The sequence below is a fragment of the Diadema setosum genome, chromosome 20, assembly GCF_964275005.1.
Source record: "Diadema setosum chromosome 20, eeDiaSeto1, whole genome shotgun sequence".
NCBI classification, from domain to species: domain Eukaryota; kingdom Metazoa; phylum Echinodermata; class Echinoidea; order Diadematoida; family Diadematidae; genus Diadema; species Diadema setosum.
The window spans coordinates 27,999,584-28,014,932 of NC_092704.1; the positions used below are offsets into that span (position 1 = coordinate 27,999,584).

Here is a 15,349-nt window from a genome sequence, read left to right on the forward strand (position 1 = left end):
CGGTAAGTTTCATTGCGTACATTTGAATACTGATAGCATCAGATGTAGAGTAAATATTGAAAAGTATACTCGTTGAGTTTGAGGTGACAAAAATGATGTTAAGTATCAAAATTCAAAGCTATCGTAATACGATTACGTCGCTCTCCTAGTGGTTGGTGGTCGCGCGCGTACAGCCCTGTCGCGACGTACCATGTACAGCGACTGGGCTGTGTATAGTTACGTGGTGGTGAGCTTGCCTCGACCACACGCCGCCGTGCCAATGCGGAACGACAGCGCCGCCGCAGCGCTGCTGTATGTAAATTTAGCCGCTTGCTTGCGCTTGCTCGATCGAGTGGTTTCACGCAAGCGACTTGTGACTACACCACAGATTAACAGACATGGGACTAAGGGTAGAGCTATGCGTTGAATAATCCGTTGTAAGCGATTTGATAAACATTTCACTACACACACAAAACTCATTTTCTTGACTTAGTCTTACCTTCAAACTGGAGGTTAAATTTTAATATAAAAATCGCAGTGGGCATTTTAGACAACACAATAAACTCACTTTATTGTTAAAAATATGGATCGTCTCTCGATGCTGTACAGATGTTGCAGTGTCCGTGTGCGTGCTGTGCGTGAATGGATGACAGAGCAAGCACAATCAATATTGATAATGTTTTGTTTTGGCTGAGGATCTGTGACAGAGCCACTGATCTCGATCAGTGGACAGAGCTGCGATACGAATCGGCTTTGCTTGCGTTCCTCTTGACGTAGAGGTCTTTCTCACGACACTTGTAAAGCCTTCAACAATTATAGATTGATATTTTGCCTTGCACATATAAAAGCTGCTTTTGTGACGACATCATCATCATCATCATCATCATCATCATCATCATCATCATCATCATCATCATCATCATCATCATCATCATCATCATCATCATCATCATCATCATCATCACCATCTACCTGTATGTCTTGGTGTTGGTTTGATGTGTATCTATTTGGTATTTCTAGTTCTAATCTTTATTTTATAGGAACCATGAAAAAAAAAGAGAAATTCTGTAAATTAAAAATATCAATCTAGAGGCAAATTCAAGGTAAAGCAAACATGCTGGATATGTGATAAACACATGCATAAACACCCACATGCACCGACATATGCACACTCTTACATGCCCATCACACACTCATAAAAAAAAAGAAAAAAAAAATGTCGATTGAACTCCAGCATTTTCATCATAGCCTATTAAAATGGTCAGCTAGATTACCGTTATTGAAGATAATGCGCTGAACCCAAATCATGCTTTGTTTCTTCATTTGTTTGTTTGTATGCTTTGTTTTGTTTTTTGCTTTTTGTTTTCCATCACAGAAGAACAAAATGCTGCAAAAGAGGGAAAGAAAAAATATTATGTATCATTTGTTCCATGGGTACTATTCATGTCATTGCAGTGTCTTCGATTTTCTTCTGGAGTTAAACCATTGGTTTGTTTGTAGCCTAATCAGAACATGTGAGTGCACATGTGAATATGTGTGAACGTGTGTGTTTATGTAAAATAAAGTACAATTGCAAACATAACATAAAAATGTCTGCTTTTTATCCATTTTAGAATATATGTTTATTCATACACCTTGGTATCTATCTATCTAACCTATCCATCTATCCACTTATCTATTATCTATCAATCCATCCACCCATACATCAGTCTATCACAACAAATGCATATAATTCACCAGCAGATCTGTGCAATGCAATGAAAAAAAAGAAAAGAAACATAAATAAAAAAAAAAAAAAATAAGAAGAATACAGAAGGAATGGGGCCTGCAAAATTATCTTGCTATACAGTGCACTCCCGTTATAACAAACACGATTACAATGTATAATGAAATTCCATTTACAATGAAGTAAAAATTCAGGTCGCCACATTGTTCGCCCTATGTTCTTTGTTGTTTATTTGTTCGCCCTATGTTCTTTGTTGTTTATTTGTTCGATGATAACGAAATTTCGATATAACGAAAGAAAAATGCCGGTCCCAAGGATTTTGTTAAAACAGGAGTCCACTGTATCAGGTATCATGCAACATCCAGCCTTATGATGCTGAGGTTCCTCTGTACAGGGTAATCCTCATGACAAAGAAAAAATTGCAATGCATTCTTTACGTTTTTTTTTTTTTACAGTTTATTTTTGTGTCAATAATACATTATTTACAATAGTAGCAATGTTGCATTAAAGCTGGAAAAAAAATGGAGCTGAACTTTTAATGAACATGATAAATGGAGCAAGAGCTGTGGGCTCAAATTCATGAAAATTGGCAATAGTATTTTGTGTTGTTTTGTTCTGTTTTTCATTTCCTTTCATTTCATTTCATTTCAAAACTAAATAAACTTGACGCTTTGTCTTAAACACATTATAATGCAGGGTGCTACATAAGCCCAATTGCCTGGGGCAAGTGAAGATCAAATTCGGGCAAGTGTTTTTGAGCAATGAGAACAAATGCTTGCCCGAACTGGGCAAGCAAAAAGTTTTTGAGCCACCTTTTTTTTTTTCACTTATTCCCCCAACAAACCCACAAAGTCAACCATGCAGAAGCTCAAAGTTAATGGATGCAACACACTTTATATTTGATTTCAGCAACGTTCCAACACTTACATGAAGAAGCCCAAATGCAATGCAATGGCAACACTTGATCGGACCAAGTTTGTTACTCCATTGTGTGCTCTTTATTCCAATGATTGTGTTTTTTATTAAGCCCTTGACTCGTACATGATTTTCTATATTATTTCCTTATATTTTGGACTTTCTTTTTGGGCAAGTAAAATTAATGTTCGGGCAAGTGTTTTGCAGCAAAATTGAAAATCTGCTTGCCCCACTGGGCAAGTGGTAAAATAAAGTTATGTAGCACCCTGATAATGTAAAGTACACTTAGATGTTACTTTTCCCATGACTTCAGCTGTTGAGGTTCACTGGATATGACCACTGACTACATATTATGAGGTCCATGGTTCAAGTCCCCTTGTTGCAGTGGTTTTGTCCCCCAGTGAGGCACCCTGTCCTCATTGTGTGATCTTTTTGGATGGGATTAAGGACGTTGGTCCCAGTGTTGTATGTTTAGAGTGGTCATAATTCAAATCAGATTGTAACAAGTCAAGTAATATGATTTGTATTTTTTTCTTCTTTTTTTTTTCTCCTATGGTATGATGTGGCCTACAAACGTTCAGTATCATATTCCAGAGTGTGTGGGAGACAGAGCACTGCATGCTATCAGTTGATTTTTTTTTTTTCCTTTTGGACTCAATTTATCTAACTCTCATCATAGCTGCCTACCTCCATGAATACAAAGCCAGTAACACTACAAAGATCTTGAGAGAGTTGACACAAACACTTCCCTATGCATTTCACTGCATCGAGGTAACCAACTGAACAGCACGACATCACATCTGGGCACCATTTCATGAAAGTTGTCAGCCCAGACAAGCTGTCATTCTCTGATAATTATCATAGTAACGGTCAGTGACCAGAGCTTCTCAGCCAATCAAAACCAAGGATTTTACTGAAATTGCCAGAGAATGACAACTTGTGTGGGCTGACAACTTTCAAGAAACTGTGCACTGAACCCATAGTTTAGCTATTGAAATCATGAAATCTCAACTTGTTTTGATTTTAATACCATATCATCAAAGAATATTATGTGAACACTGGACAACAAAGTTTCCTTGCATCCCCCCCAAAAAAAAAAAAAAGAAAAAAGAAAAATGATATGTCTATCTCACTATGTCTCACTATGATCTTATTATCTCTCTAAAAAATGTGATTATGTCTTCTGAGTTAACAATCATTTTTTCAGCTTACAAATACTGCAAGAACCTCTATATGCACAAATTCAGGAAGTGGTTCTAACTACTAAGTAAATCAATCCCACTTTTTTCCAGCTTTCTAAGAGTACTTTTTTTTTAAAGAAATGCATAACATGAATTTCTCTAATAACTTCTAAACATCAGCTTCAGCAAACAATTCAGTCCAATCCATTGCGCTCTTGTCATCTCTGACAAATAGGAAATGGTCACTGTACATCAATATTTGCTCTCCTCAAGGCTAATAATCCATTTACAATGTCTGTTGGCAACATCCTCAGCTGAGCGAACTCCTCAGTGGTGGCGTACCGAAGCTTTGTCCTTGGATCTGTGTATTTTGCCTTGAGGGCAAATGTGCCAGGAAACAAAAGAGAAAGATAAAAGTTACAAAAGGAGAGGTGCATGCATACTTATAATAGATATGAGGAAAGAGAAAGATACTACGAATATGAAATACATATATTTACGCAGATATAAACAAGAATGAAGGAGACAGAGAAATATGAGAAAGTGAGAGAGAATGAAAATCCGACAAATTTTCTAAATATGATATTATGCATTATCTGTTACTGTAAATTTCTGTGCATGACCAAGACCACATAGCTAGACAAAGTCAATTTGTACTTGGACCATTTACTAATTTTCAGATGACCAAAGGAAGGAATGGGTAGTTGGTCCCTTTGCAATATTATGGCCTAATATTTATATTTTTTTTTCTTAATTTCTATTCTTTAATATATCTATTCATTTTTGCTTATGTACAAGTAGCAGAAAATTTACAAAAATAATAATGCCAGATATTCTCATCCTATGGTTCATTGGAGTGTGGAATATGGTGAAGAGCAATGAGGTATGCAGGGCATAAATCTATACACGTACATCTGTGTATGTTACAATGTAGTATGTGCAGTGGAAGATGGATTCCATTCTAGTGACATTTGTGACACAAATTGATTACAGTTGCAACAATAATTAGTAATACTCACTGGTAAGCCTGAGATATCGGAATACTTTTTTGGTGGTTTCATTGAAGGAGGCGCGTCAATGCTGCTATCTGGGTGATTCATACAGGAAGAATAACACATAACTGGAATGAAGGTAATAGTACAAATGAGTTTGTTCTCTTGAAACATGCTTTCTAGTCTTGTATGTACAATATTAACACTTCCTTAAGCAGGAATTGAAAAAAAAGTGCTTGATGACATGGACAGCAGAAAATTAGATAGGTCATGATTATGACATTTATGGCTACACATCATGAAATTTCTACTAATAAAGTTATTTGAAATGGTTTTACACAAAAGTAAGACATTGAAGCTATGTAAATCCTAAAAGAATTCCAGGCCTTCCTCAACAGAATCTCTAGGAAAAGTTCAAACTAAAACCAGACTTTATCATCAAGGATTGTACCATAATCTGGCAGATGAAAAGTGGCTAGCATACATTTACATTTGTGGCTTCAACACTGATATCAAAGTTTATTTTGGTTATGATTCTTTTAGAGGAAAACTGATATAAATTGAACTACAATGTATACAACATTAATTTCACTTTGAATGAAAGCAGCATGAACAAAAAAAAGAAAAACACAAAAACTATGTGCAAGTACTGGCTCTTACATGTTGAACCTATTGGTCTGTGAAGTTGTGCTCGCTCTGACGCAATGATCTGCTTCAGTGTTTTCCATGTCCTTGTTTTCTTTCCAGTTGATGTGCCTCCTCTACTGGAATGCTGCAAAGAGATGAGTAAAATAGAATGTTTTTTTTTTCCTTGCTTTTTCAAAATTGGACAAGATGTCAGAATTTGTCTGCCATCACAACTGGTGAAAGAGAATTAAAGACATCATCACATTGCCTTCTTCACATACATTCACATTCTAACAAAAAGAACAAAATAGAACATCTAAACAAAATAGTAGAACATTGCAGATGTGAAATGTGATTCATGGTCCATAAAGAGCAATAAACAGATCCCCCTATCATAAACACTGATTTACAAATTGTTCTTGTAAACAAGCATATCTTCATTACCAAAGTCAAATTCCTTCTGCATTGTATTGTTTTTGCAATCCATAAATCATCTTTTCTTTTTTCTTTTCAACAGAGCAAAGATTACAAATAATTATATGGTTTCATATTTCATTGTTGTAGAAATTTTGCAGGTAGATAGGTCAATACTGAATGGCAGATTGTCTACTTGACTCACTGGCTTGTCAACAATACACTGCTTTCAGAAAATCAACCTGAATGGTCACTGTAGTACTTACTGTAAAATTTGGATTCTTAAAAATGTGAGTGGGTGGCACTGTGGGTTGCTGAGGCTCGGGGGCTAGTGAAGAAGCGGTTAAATTCTTTCCAGCAGGAGCACCCATCGTGTCCAAGCTTGGAGCGCTGGTGGTGGGAACAGCAGGTGACTTAGACGAAGACAGAGAAGTCGCCAACTGGCCTTGTTTGGGCATCTCGGCCGATGTGTCCTCCCGTGGGGTAAGCCTGTGAGATGATCTGGTGGACATGGTTGTTGTAGTAGAAGGGGCTGTAACATTGCTAGGAGGCAGGGATACACTTGTGGGAGGAGCGGTTGGTCTGGTCGTTTGGGTGTTGGAGGGTGCACCAGCAGGTGTACTAGCCAGGCGACCAGGACTAGGTGTAGCCAGTGCAGGCCCTGCATGCTTTTTGGCACTGATGGGGGAGATTTGCTGCCCAGCAGAAGTTTCTTCTTTTACCTGCACAAAGAGAGAAAAAAAGGGGGGTGTCATAACTATAGTGTCATGAGTACAGGTGTACCTACCTGTGCATTTAGAACACCAGAGTGACACATGAAATTACAACAATTTTCACAGCTTAAATCTGAAATTGTATTTGTATAAGTACCGTATCACATGATTCACAAATTGAGAAAAGAAAGAAGATTACCAGGTATGTAAAACACAATGAAACAAACAGAATGGTCATGTGACTGTCATGTAGCCATAACAAAAACATGTCTTACAATGCCATGGTCATATCCAGTGTTGTCCTTGAGCTTGCTTGCATGGCACTCAACAATTTTGCATACAAAATGTCACCAACAATTTCAAAAATTTACAGAACTTTTTGATGGGTATATGTACACAATTCCATTCAGACTAGCTAGAGGCCAAACTTTTTAAACGTTCAATTCTCGATATATTCTCAAAGCTCGGGTCACTGGTGCACATCATTTCAGTGATCTCGTGATCATGCACATCGCGAGAAGAAAGTGCAGCAGCAGGCCGTCTGGGGTAATCTGGCAATGCTTCTTCGAGACACCAATTTTGCAAGAAGTTTTTTACAGTTTGTATTCAAACTAAGAATTGCCAATGGCCAAACTTTGAAAAATTAAACTTCGAAAAGTTCTGCTAGTATGACCGCACCTATGTGAAGGCGTGCCCCTTTAGTGTTGCCAAACGATTTATTAAATTTAATACAGCGGCACTAGATTAGTAACGTTGTCGTTTGATCTACTCACACTCGCACTGGCCACTGCACTGCAGGCATCCAAATATAAGCCGAGCAGCACACACTTTTCAGTTAGCGGGACTGACCATTTTCCAACAATCAAGTTTATTATCTTTTAATAGTCTTAGGCGTAATTATTTACAAAAATGGAAACTTACATTTTTCCTTTTCCGATTGGGCGTGCTTACATCTTTTTCGTTGGGCACTATTTTACTTTTTCTTTCCTTTATTCTGGAAGAAGTTCTCACGGGGGCTGACATCTTGTCAATTGTTCGGGCTCGTTTTCATTTGTATAAAATTTACATTGATGTTTGGATGAAGCAAATATCAAAATTCTATTTTTATAACATAAAATTATTTCTAACATATTTTTCCAAATTTTAAAAGGTCAAAATGATAAAATTTTAGATTTGCTTTCTTTACTCACATTAAATTAACAAATAAGTTGACAAGCCAACAAAAAAGCTGCTGCTTTCTTGCTGCCGTTGCACCGTCGCGTGCGTTGAGTTGTGCACGTTGGATCGTGCCATAGCGCCAAATGACGTGACTTGAGTACGAGGCCGGTTCGTTTAGAGGACAACGGTGCGGCCTGCCGGGAGCTGAGTGAGTGAGGAGCCGATCAGAGCTCGCGCGAGTCTAATGCATGCTAATGTCGTATAAAATCATCAAAGATCCTACACAGATCTTTGGTTTCATCACCGCGTCCTCCGACCTCCATCCTTCACCTTTTCTTCTAAGAAAATAAGCAGGATCGGGACGCGTAGACTCTCGATCTCAGCGGCTTGACTGACCATATAAAAATCAACTGAAGGCTGATGGTATGAAATGTTTTACAACTGTTACAGTTTTTTAATAGCCACAATTGCATAAGTTGAGCACATTTGGTTTAAATTTATATTCGAAAATAACTTGTTCTTAATGTTCAGTGCCAGTGCAGTGGTCATGGTGGTGGTGTTGTTAGTAAAAGCATTTGAAAAGATGGAAATAATTGAAATTGGCGTGATTGGTGGTGTTTGTAAACATGGTTTGATGCTGACTGGTTGGGTGCCTACTGAGTACTGATACTGTAACGTTAGTCTAATAAAATTTTAATATAGAAGAGAGGTAAGAAGAAGTCTATTAAGTAAAAAAAAAAACAGATCACGATCCCAGCCAGGATCACAAGTTGGCTGAATCACAGACACAGGATCACAAGCTGGCTGAATTGCATCTCCCAAAGTTCGACTTCGAAGGAAAGAAGAAGGAACCACACCAACTCACCCTTTTCTTCAAAGTGGTCGGGGGGCTGGTGCCAGCTTTCCCAATTAAGACTTTTATTCAACCTACAAAATTCAGATGACATATCCATGTCAAACAATTTACAAACTGTGATAAAACTGCTTCTCAGCTTAGTTTTAGACACGATAGTGAGGAAGATGGATTAATTTGATCCATTCCCCAAAATACAACTGTCTTCTTAATTTTGCTCCCAAGCTCAACTTTTTCGTAGCCATGTCTAAAGTGTTCATTTATGTGAACGTGGGCGAGCACTGCACTAGCATAGACTTTGCGCATAAAACGAATATCTACTTTATTGGACATGAATGTGGGTTTCGCACAGCAACGCTTACACTAGCACCGAACTTGAAATGATAATCCCTGCCTACTGTATAAAAGGTCGTGCAGCGTCTAAACAGTATGCCCGATTTTCATGAAAATGATGTCAAAAGATGTGCGAGATTTGACAGTAAAAAGTCAGCGAGAGGCGTGGTCAAAAAACTTTGTGCTGCGGAATAGTTGTGGAAAATGTCGAGGGGGAGGGGGGTGATTCAACCCCCCCCCCCCCCAGCCATTTTAGGGTTAAAGAGTTTAGATACAAGAATGTTTTTGTCTTCTGCGTCAGGTAAACTATAGACTCCAGAGCAATCTAGAGTCAATAGGTACTACCCCTTTATAATCTAACCTTTGTAAATGTGTTATTGACTGTTGATGATATAGGAAAGTGTAAAGCCTTTTGCCTACATAATGTAAGTCATTGTGATTCTCCTTCTCTCCTAGTCTGGACCTGGTAATCAGCCCCCTGGAGGTGGGGGTAATCCCCCTCCACCTTTCAACCCTCAAGGACCCATGATGATGCCTCCATTTGGGGTAAGCTTACAGTACTGTTGATTATAAATAGAAAACTTGATAATGTAGAGCCAGTTAACTGTTCTCGTATCTGTAGACAAAGTTTTGCCAACTTTGACACAGGCATGGGTTTGTTTGTTTGTTTGTTTGTTTATTTTTGGGTTTTTTCTCTACCTTACAGACATTTATTTGGCTTTTTTGATAGTTTTGGTTTTTGGGTTGCATTTGAAACTGGTCATGTAAGATATGGTGACCGTGATTAATGACATATACACATGTATGCACTGCGGGAAGGCATAATGCAAAACTAGATGAAGGTTGACTCTGATGATATTTAAACTACAGTTGTATTACATTGTACTTGTATTATTATTTTGTATTATATGCTGTGATATTTTTTATATTGTGTGAATATCATTTTTTTTTTTTAAGAACTGTTCATAAAATGTTACATCGGATATTACAAAACGTACATTTGTTAGCCATAATCATCATTCAAGATTCTTTGCTGTCAGCTTTCACCGATTGTATAATGACAATGAATGTACATGAGTGTATGTGCCATAATTAAATGTACTCCAACCCCAAGTCTTTGCATTTACTGCATTTATGTTTGTACTGTGGATTTTTTTTTTTTTTAATATTGTATTCATGAATGAAATAGAGAGAGAGTACAAATTTTGTATGGAGATTCAAATCTTGTCTGATTTCCGTCTAGGGCCCTGGAATGCCACCGCCTCCATTTCCCATGCCCATGTCAGGTGGCCAAGGACCTCCTCCGTCTGGCGGTCCACCCCAGGGGGGCCCTCCAGCCGGGGGCCCCATGAATATGCCCCCGCCAAACTTTGGGCAGCCGCCACCGGGCATGCCACCTATGCCTCCCCCGATGGGCATGCCCCCGCCTGGCTGGCCCAACCCTTCCAACATGGGACTTCCCCCCATGATGCCCTCTGGGTTTCCCCCAGGTAAGCAGTTCTCCCCCTCTTTGAATCCACTTTGGAAATCTTCTTATATTTCATGTGAATTCTGTACTAAGGGAGTTGTGACTCTGTTGTAACAGGAAGGAACACTTTTGAAAATTAAGTTTCTCATTGCATGATGAAACTATTGACTATTTTTTAATCAACACTACTTGTGTGATAATTTTGTTAATTTTTCAATCATTGCATTTGTCATTCTTTGCATTTTGGGAATTTGATTTTGAATTTATATTTGTTTGAATGCAGAAATAAACCAAAACAAACCAAACTTCAATGAATTTGTAGCTATACTAACTGATTGAGTGAGGCAAACTTGTAATTTCAAATTTCAAATGGTGAGTGTACAAATGACAGATTAAAAGTAGTGAACCAGAGTCTATATCATGGTTTTAATTATATTATGTACAGTAGGGTTGATGATTTCAGGAACTTTCATATTCTTGTGGGTTATTTGCAGCCTCAGATTGTCACCTCCTAAAGCATAAATTAGTGTTGCTTCAAATAACACTTTTGATGTTTTCATGATCGCATTCTGTTAAGTCTCGCATCACAAAAATTGTCATGTTCAAAGAAAGAGTTTCGTTGTGCAAGCTTTCCCATTTATGAAATGTATACATTACATACTACTGTAAGATCCTATTTCGTAGCAAAGTATAAACTATGATGTCAAGCTGTATGCCAATCTGTCTCATGTTTAGTAACTGAAAGAAGGGGGGGGGGATGATCCTTGATTGTGATTCTCTAGTTATCTACATGTAGGTGTATCAAATTCCCTTGTATAAAACTCTGACTCTGATCATAATAAATTTCTTATTTCCTAGGAATGTTTCCCCCCATTGTACCCCCTGGGGGTGCCCCGCCCGCCACCATGGGTCAGCCCACGCCCCCAGTGTCTGCTGCAGAGGCCACTCCAAGCATGTCCACAGGGGTGACACCCCCATCATCCAGTAAGTCTGACTTTCTTTTGCAAGTCATTTATTTGGGGATTTCTTAAGACATACACACAACTTTATTTCTCTGTCTGTCTGTCTGTCTGTCTGTCTCTCTTTCTTTCTAATCTATCTATCTCTCGCCCCCTTTCGCTTTCTCTCTCTTTGAACTGGTTGATGCTCTTCCGGGCAGATATTCAAGAAAATCAAAACAATAAGCGCGACAAGATAGTGGAAATGTACTCAAAGTCTGTGAATGTGATGAGAGTTATGACCATTTGAATATAAGTGAGTCATATGATACAGCATATATGGTATCGCCAAACTGTTTCCTCATTCATTGACTTTGGTGCTCTAATAGATTAGCCTCACTTATGTGTTCATTTGGGTTTTTTTTTTTCCATTTTCCTCTTGAATTTTAGTGATGTAGAAGCATTTTCTTTCTGACTCTGTTGAAAATATGCAATGTAAAGATTAGTCTTAAACTGTATAATAAATGGAGCATTTATGTTTTTCATTGACAAATTCAAGACATTTAATGTGTTTTGTCTTTTGATATAACAGACCACATATTTTGATATTCTGTTGTTTTTGTTTTTGTTTTCTTTTTGCTTCTGCACAGCTTCTGCACCGACTGTGAGCAGTGCCCCCCAAACCACTGCACCTACCAAGGTAAGATGCTGCTGTACCCATATCATGAGTAGACATACATCTGAGTACAACCCATTAAAAAAAAAAAAAAAAAAAAAAAAAAGAAGGATGAAAGTAAAAAATTTCATCTGCACAGTTGAAACAGAGAGGAGAAGAATTTTCATCAAATTACAACAACCATATAATATGTCCATAAGCACACTGGTGTACTGATTGTGGGCTTGAAGGGGGATGTTTTTAGATAGCCTCCAACAAAAGGAGGCCAGCTTGCTTCATACAATACCTTTCTCAATGTGTGGTGAAGCTGGAATTTTTGATTGATAACTTCTTCAATTCATGTATTCAGATCATGCATCTCATCGTCATACAGCAAGAATCTTGAGAAATCATATTTGTTCCCATAGATCTTTGTTTTTTAATAGATTATAAAAATCATGAAAGGACTTGCTACGTGGTCCCATGGCAGATTTCATAAAGCATGTGATCATTTATCACAAGCCCATATCAATTATCAAGTGTACCAAGACATTGCGAGCGACTATGTCTCATTGCCTGTCTTTCGTTTTCCTTATCCCTGAAGCCCACATCTGCAGGGGACAACAAACCCAGCGACAGTAAGCCGGCATCCAAAGAGTCTGTTCAGGCAGGAGGAGATGAACCCAAGAAAAAGGTGCGAGCTGTGCTCTTCGGTCTTTTATCATGATGAAAGAGCTGCACCTTATGTAGTGCAGTTGGCTGTGTGGCACCCTTTGACATTATACAGTGTAGATGCTATGGTGGTTTATTGGCAAATGTGTTCAGAGTTAGCCCATGGTTAATGCACATTTTTGGTTTAAGCTCATGAATGTATGCAATTCATTACATTAGCTAACAGAAGTCTGAGATTGAATGGGCATAGAGACAATGCATGCTTATTTTGTGCTGTTAGCAAGAAGTTTGTCAGGTGATGAGGGTCCACAGTTGTCAAAAACCATTCAACTAAATTTAAACCACCTCCTGAATTCTGCCCATAGTGGTGAGTTGCTGTAATTCAAGCATGGAGAGGATTGAGCATGTACAAGATTCAGGTTGGCATAGTTATCTAACAGTTGACACCAATTTGTATGTGATAGTGAGAAGTGTAGTCATGCAAACATGTCAAAGCATTTAATGCTATATCCATTTATCATTTGTGATTGTTCCCTTCATAATTGTTTTTCCTTTTGCGACAGGCAATGACAAGTACTGTATTTTTTCATTTCACTGGAAACATCGCACTAGAACTGGCTGTAGCCACCAAAATGCCATACACTTAAGATTTTGTTTTCAATGTGATTGTGAATTTCTCTTCCTTTAAAGGGACGTTGATATTATTTATTCTGAATTCTGCAAAGATATTAACATATGAATGAGATGCCCACTCCTGTAGAGGTGTTGAATTGGTTTATTATCTATTTGCTTTTACTTGTGAGGTTTGTAGCACTATTCTCTCGTGATTTACTCATTCTTTTGTCATAAGGCAAATCTTTTTGAAGAGGTCAACTGAACCTTCAAAGTCTGCATTCTATGATATGCTTCATCACTGTTTTTAATTTGCTTTGTTTGATTGTTTTTTACTTGTAGAAAAGTGCATGGACGGAGCACAGGGCACCTGATGGCAGAACCTACTACTATAACAACCACACCAAACAGTCCAAATGGGAGAAACCAGATGAATTAAAGACCAAAGCTGAGGTACGAAGTTTACCATCAACTTGCTTTGAAAGAAGACAGATCTCACCGTAAACCCAGAAATTTCTGCGGATTTTGCAAGGAGCAAAGATTTGCAAAATTGCAATGCATGTCAAAGTTCTTGTCTGCACTATATGCATTGAATGCCAGTGGCAATTCGCCAAAATTTTCATGCTGCGAAAAAGGCCGTTGGTTCCATTTCATTAAAACTTGATGCCACAATTGGCAAATATATCTGGTTTTGACAGTACTTGCAAAGAATTGCAGTATACATGAAACAGTAGTTGGTCATCATTTATCATCTAGAGATAATCATGTTTCAGGAAAGCAGAAAGATTTAAAAAAAAAAAAGAGAAAAAAAAACCCTCTTGAGATGATATTGCAAAAATTGACTAATTTATCAGAAAGTTATGCTAGTTCTAACTCACTGGATGATATCTTACTTGCAAAGAATTACAATGTAAATGCATGAGAATCTTAAGTAGATGGGTGAAGGTTGAGGTTTGAATTTTCTTCAGTTTGTCTCCCTCTAACAAACTAACAAATTTCATTTGTTAGAGGGAAACAAACTGAAGAAAATTCAAACCTCAATTACAATATACTTGAAACAGTAGTGGGTCATCATCAAGCAAGAGGTAAAAAAAACCTCTTTGTAAAGATGATACCTGCAAAAATTATTAAGACCATGATGACAGTTCAAACTCAGTAGATATCTTACTCGCAAAGAATTACAGTATACGTGAAACAGTAATGGATCATCATTTACCATGTAGAGAGAATCTTGTTGAAGGAAAACAATAAGATTGAAAAAAGAGAAGAAAACTGTAGATGATATCTGCAAAAATTGATGAATTCATAGGACAGTAATGGTAGTTCAAACTCACTCGACGATATCTATACTTGCAGAAGAATTGCAGTATACTTGAAACAGTAGTGGGTTATCCTTTTTACCATCTAGATAGAATCTTGTTGAAGGAAAGCAGTAAGATTGAAGAAAGAAAGAAAGACTCATTAGATGAATGATGTCTGCAAGAATCAAACTAACTCAAAGAGAGTTATGACAGTTCAAACTCATTTGATGATAATTATGTCCTGTTGAATATATCAAAGTTCTCAATCTCCTCCCGTCCCTCTCTTCTATTGTTTTACTGCCGTTTTACAACTCTTACAGCTTTCACATTCGTGTTTAATTATTTTCATACCCCCGTACACGTGCTGCCACAACCATGAAAAATGAGAATAATGACACACTATTTCAAATCAATTGATTTTACAGGACTGGAGTCACCTTGAAAAAATTAATTATGTCTTTCTGGCCTGACAGAAAATTGTTATGGCCTCCTTGATTTGAAAATTTCCATTCTCAGCTATTAAAATGCTTTTGACAAACAAGTATCTTTGCAGGTAGCTTTTTGAATGTGTTGTATACGTGATATATTTTGCAAGTTTATATGTATAATATTCTGCGAGTGGCTTTATTTGTGATCGAGAACCACATCGATAGAATAAGAGAGAGGCATTATCCCACAGGAAGAGAAAATTAGTAGCTTCACATCTTTGAACAATGTATGAATGCATTTTTCATGACTTGTTGATTTGGTGAATATCTGTATACCTCGAAATCAACGACTGTATACAGTTGTTGATTTTAATGTGTGATTGT

At 37.6% G+C, this 15,349-nt stretch overlaps 2 protein-coding genes across 3 annotated transcripts in view; one reads left to right on the top strand and one right to left on the bottom strand.

Annotated features, from left to right (window-relative positions):
• Positions 1-1,535: 1,535 nt before the first annotated feature.
• On the bottom strand, positions 1,536-7,578 carry LOC140243329 (uncharacterized). Of its 2 annotated transcripts, none has more exons than XM_072323004.1 (5): positions 7,469-7,578; positions 6,101-6,556; positions 5,454-5,565; positions 4,821-4,888; positions 1,536-4,175 (listed from the first exon to the last, which is right to left on the bottom strand). In XM_072323004.1, exons 1-5 carry the CDS (start codon positions 7,568-7,570, stop codon positions 4,044-4,046), a joined length of 870 nt encoding a protein of 289 aa, XP_072179105.1. In that variant the 5' UTR covers positions 7,571-7,578; the 3' UTR covers positions 1,536-4,043. The 2 variants fall into 2 exon arrangements, with proteins under 2 accessions (XP_072179105.1, XP_072179106.1); XM_072323005.1 differs by having other exon boundaries at positions 7,499-7,571.
• A 331-nt stretch (positions 7,579-7,909) lies between these two features.
• Positions 7,910-15,349, top strand: part of LOC140243872 (pre-mRNA-processing factor 40 homolog A-like) — a 32,257-nt gene continuing 24,817 nt past the window's right edge. Inside the window, exons 1-7 of the mRNA XM_072323545.1 lie at positions 7,910-8,128; positions 9,348-9,437; positions 10,135-10,381; positions 11,218-11,343; positions 11,948-11,997; positions 12,557-12,646; positions 13,579-13,689. Coding sequence (XP_072179646.1) covers positions 8,126-8,128; positions 9,348-9,437; positions 10,135-10,381; positions 11,218-11,343; positions 11,948-11,997; positions 12,557-12,646; positions 13,579-13,689 — 717 coding nt within the window. The 5' untranslated portion in view covers positions 7,910-8,125. The remainder of the gene's footprint in view (positions 8,129-9,347; positions 9,438-10,134; positions 10,382-11,217; positions 11,344-11,947; positions 11,998-12,556; positions 12,647-13,578; positions 13,690-15,349) is intronic.

Bases quoted from the DNA above. Each gene is read 5' to 3' on its own strand.
- LOC140243329 (XM_072323004.1), bottom strand. From the start codon at position 7,570: ATGTCAGCCCCCGTGAGAACTTCTTCCAGAATAAAGGAAAGAAAAAGT. The intron at 5,566-6,100 runs GTAAGTACTACA...ATCTCTTTGCAG, and splicing joins TTAAGAATCCAAATTTTACA to CATTCCAGTAGAGGAGGCAC. The intron at 4,176-4,820 runs GTGAGTATTACT...TTTGCCCTCAAG, and splicing joins CCGATATCTCAGGCTTACCA to GCAAAATACACAGATCCAAG.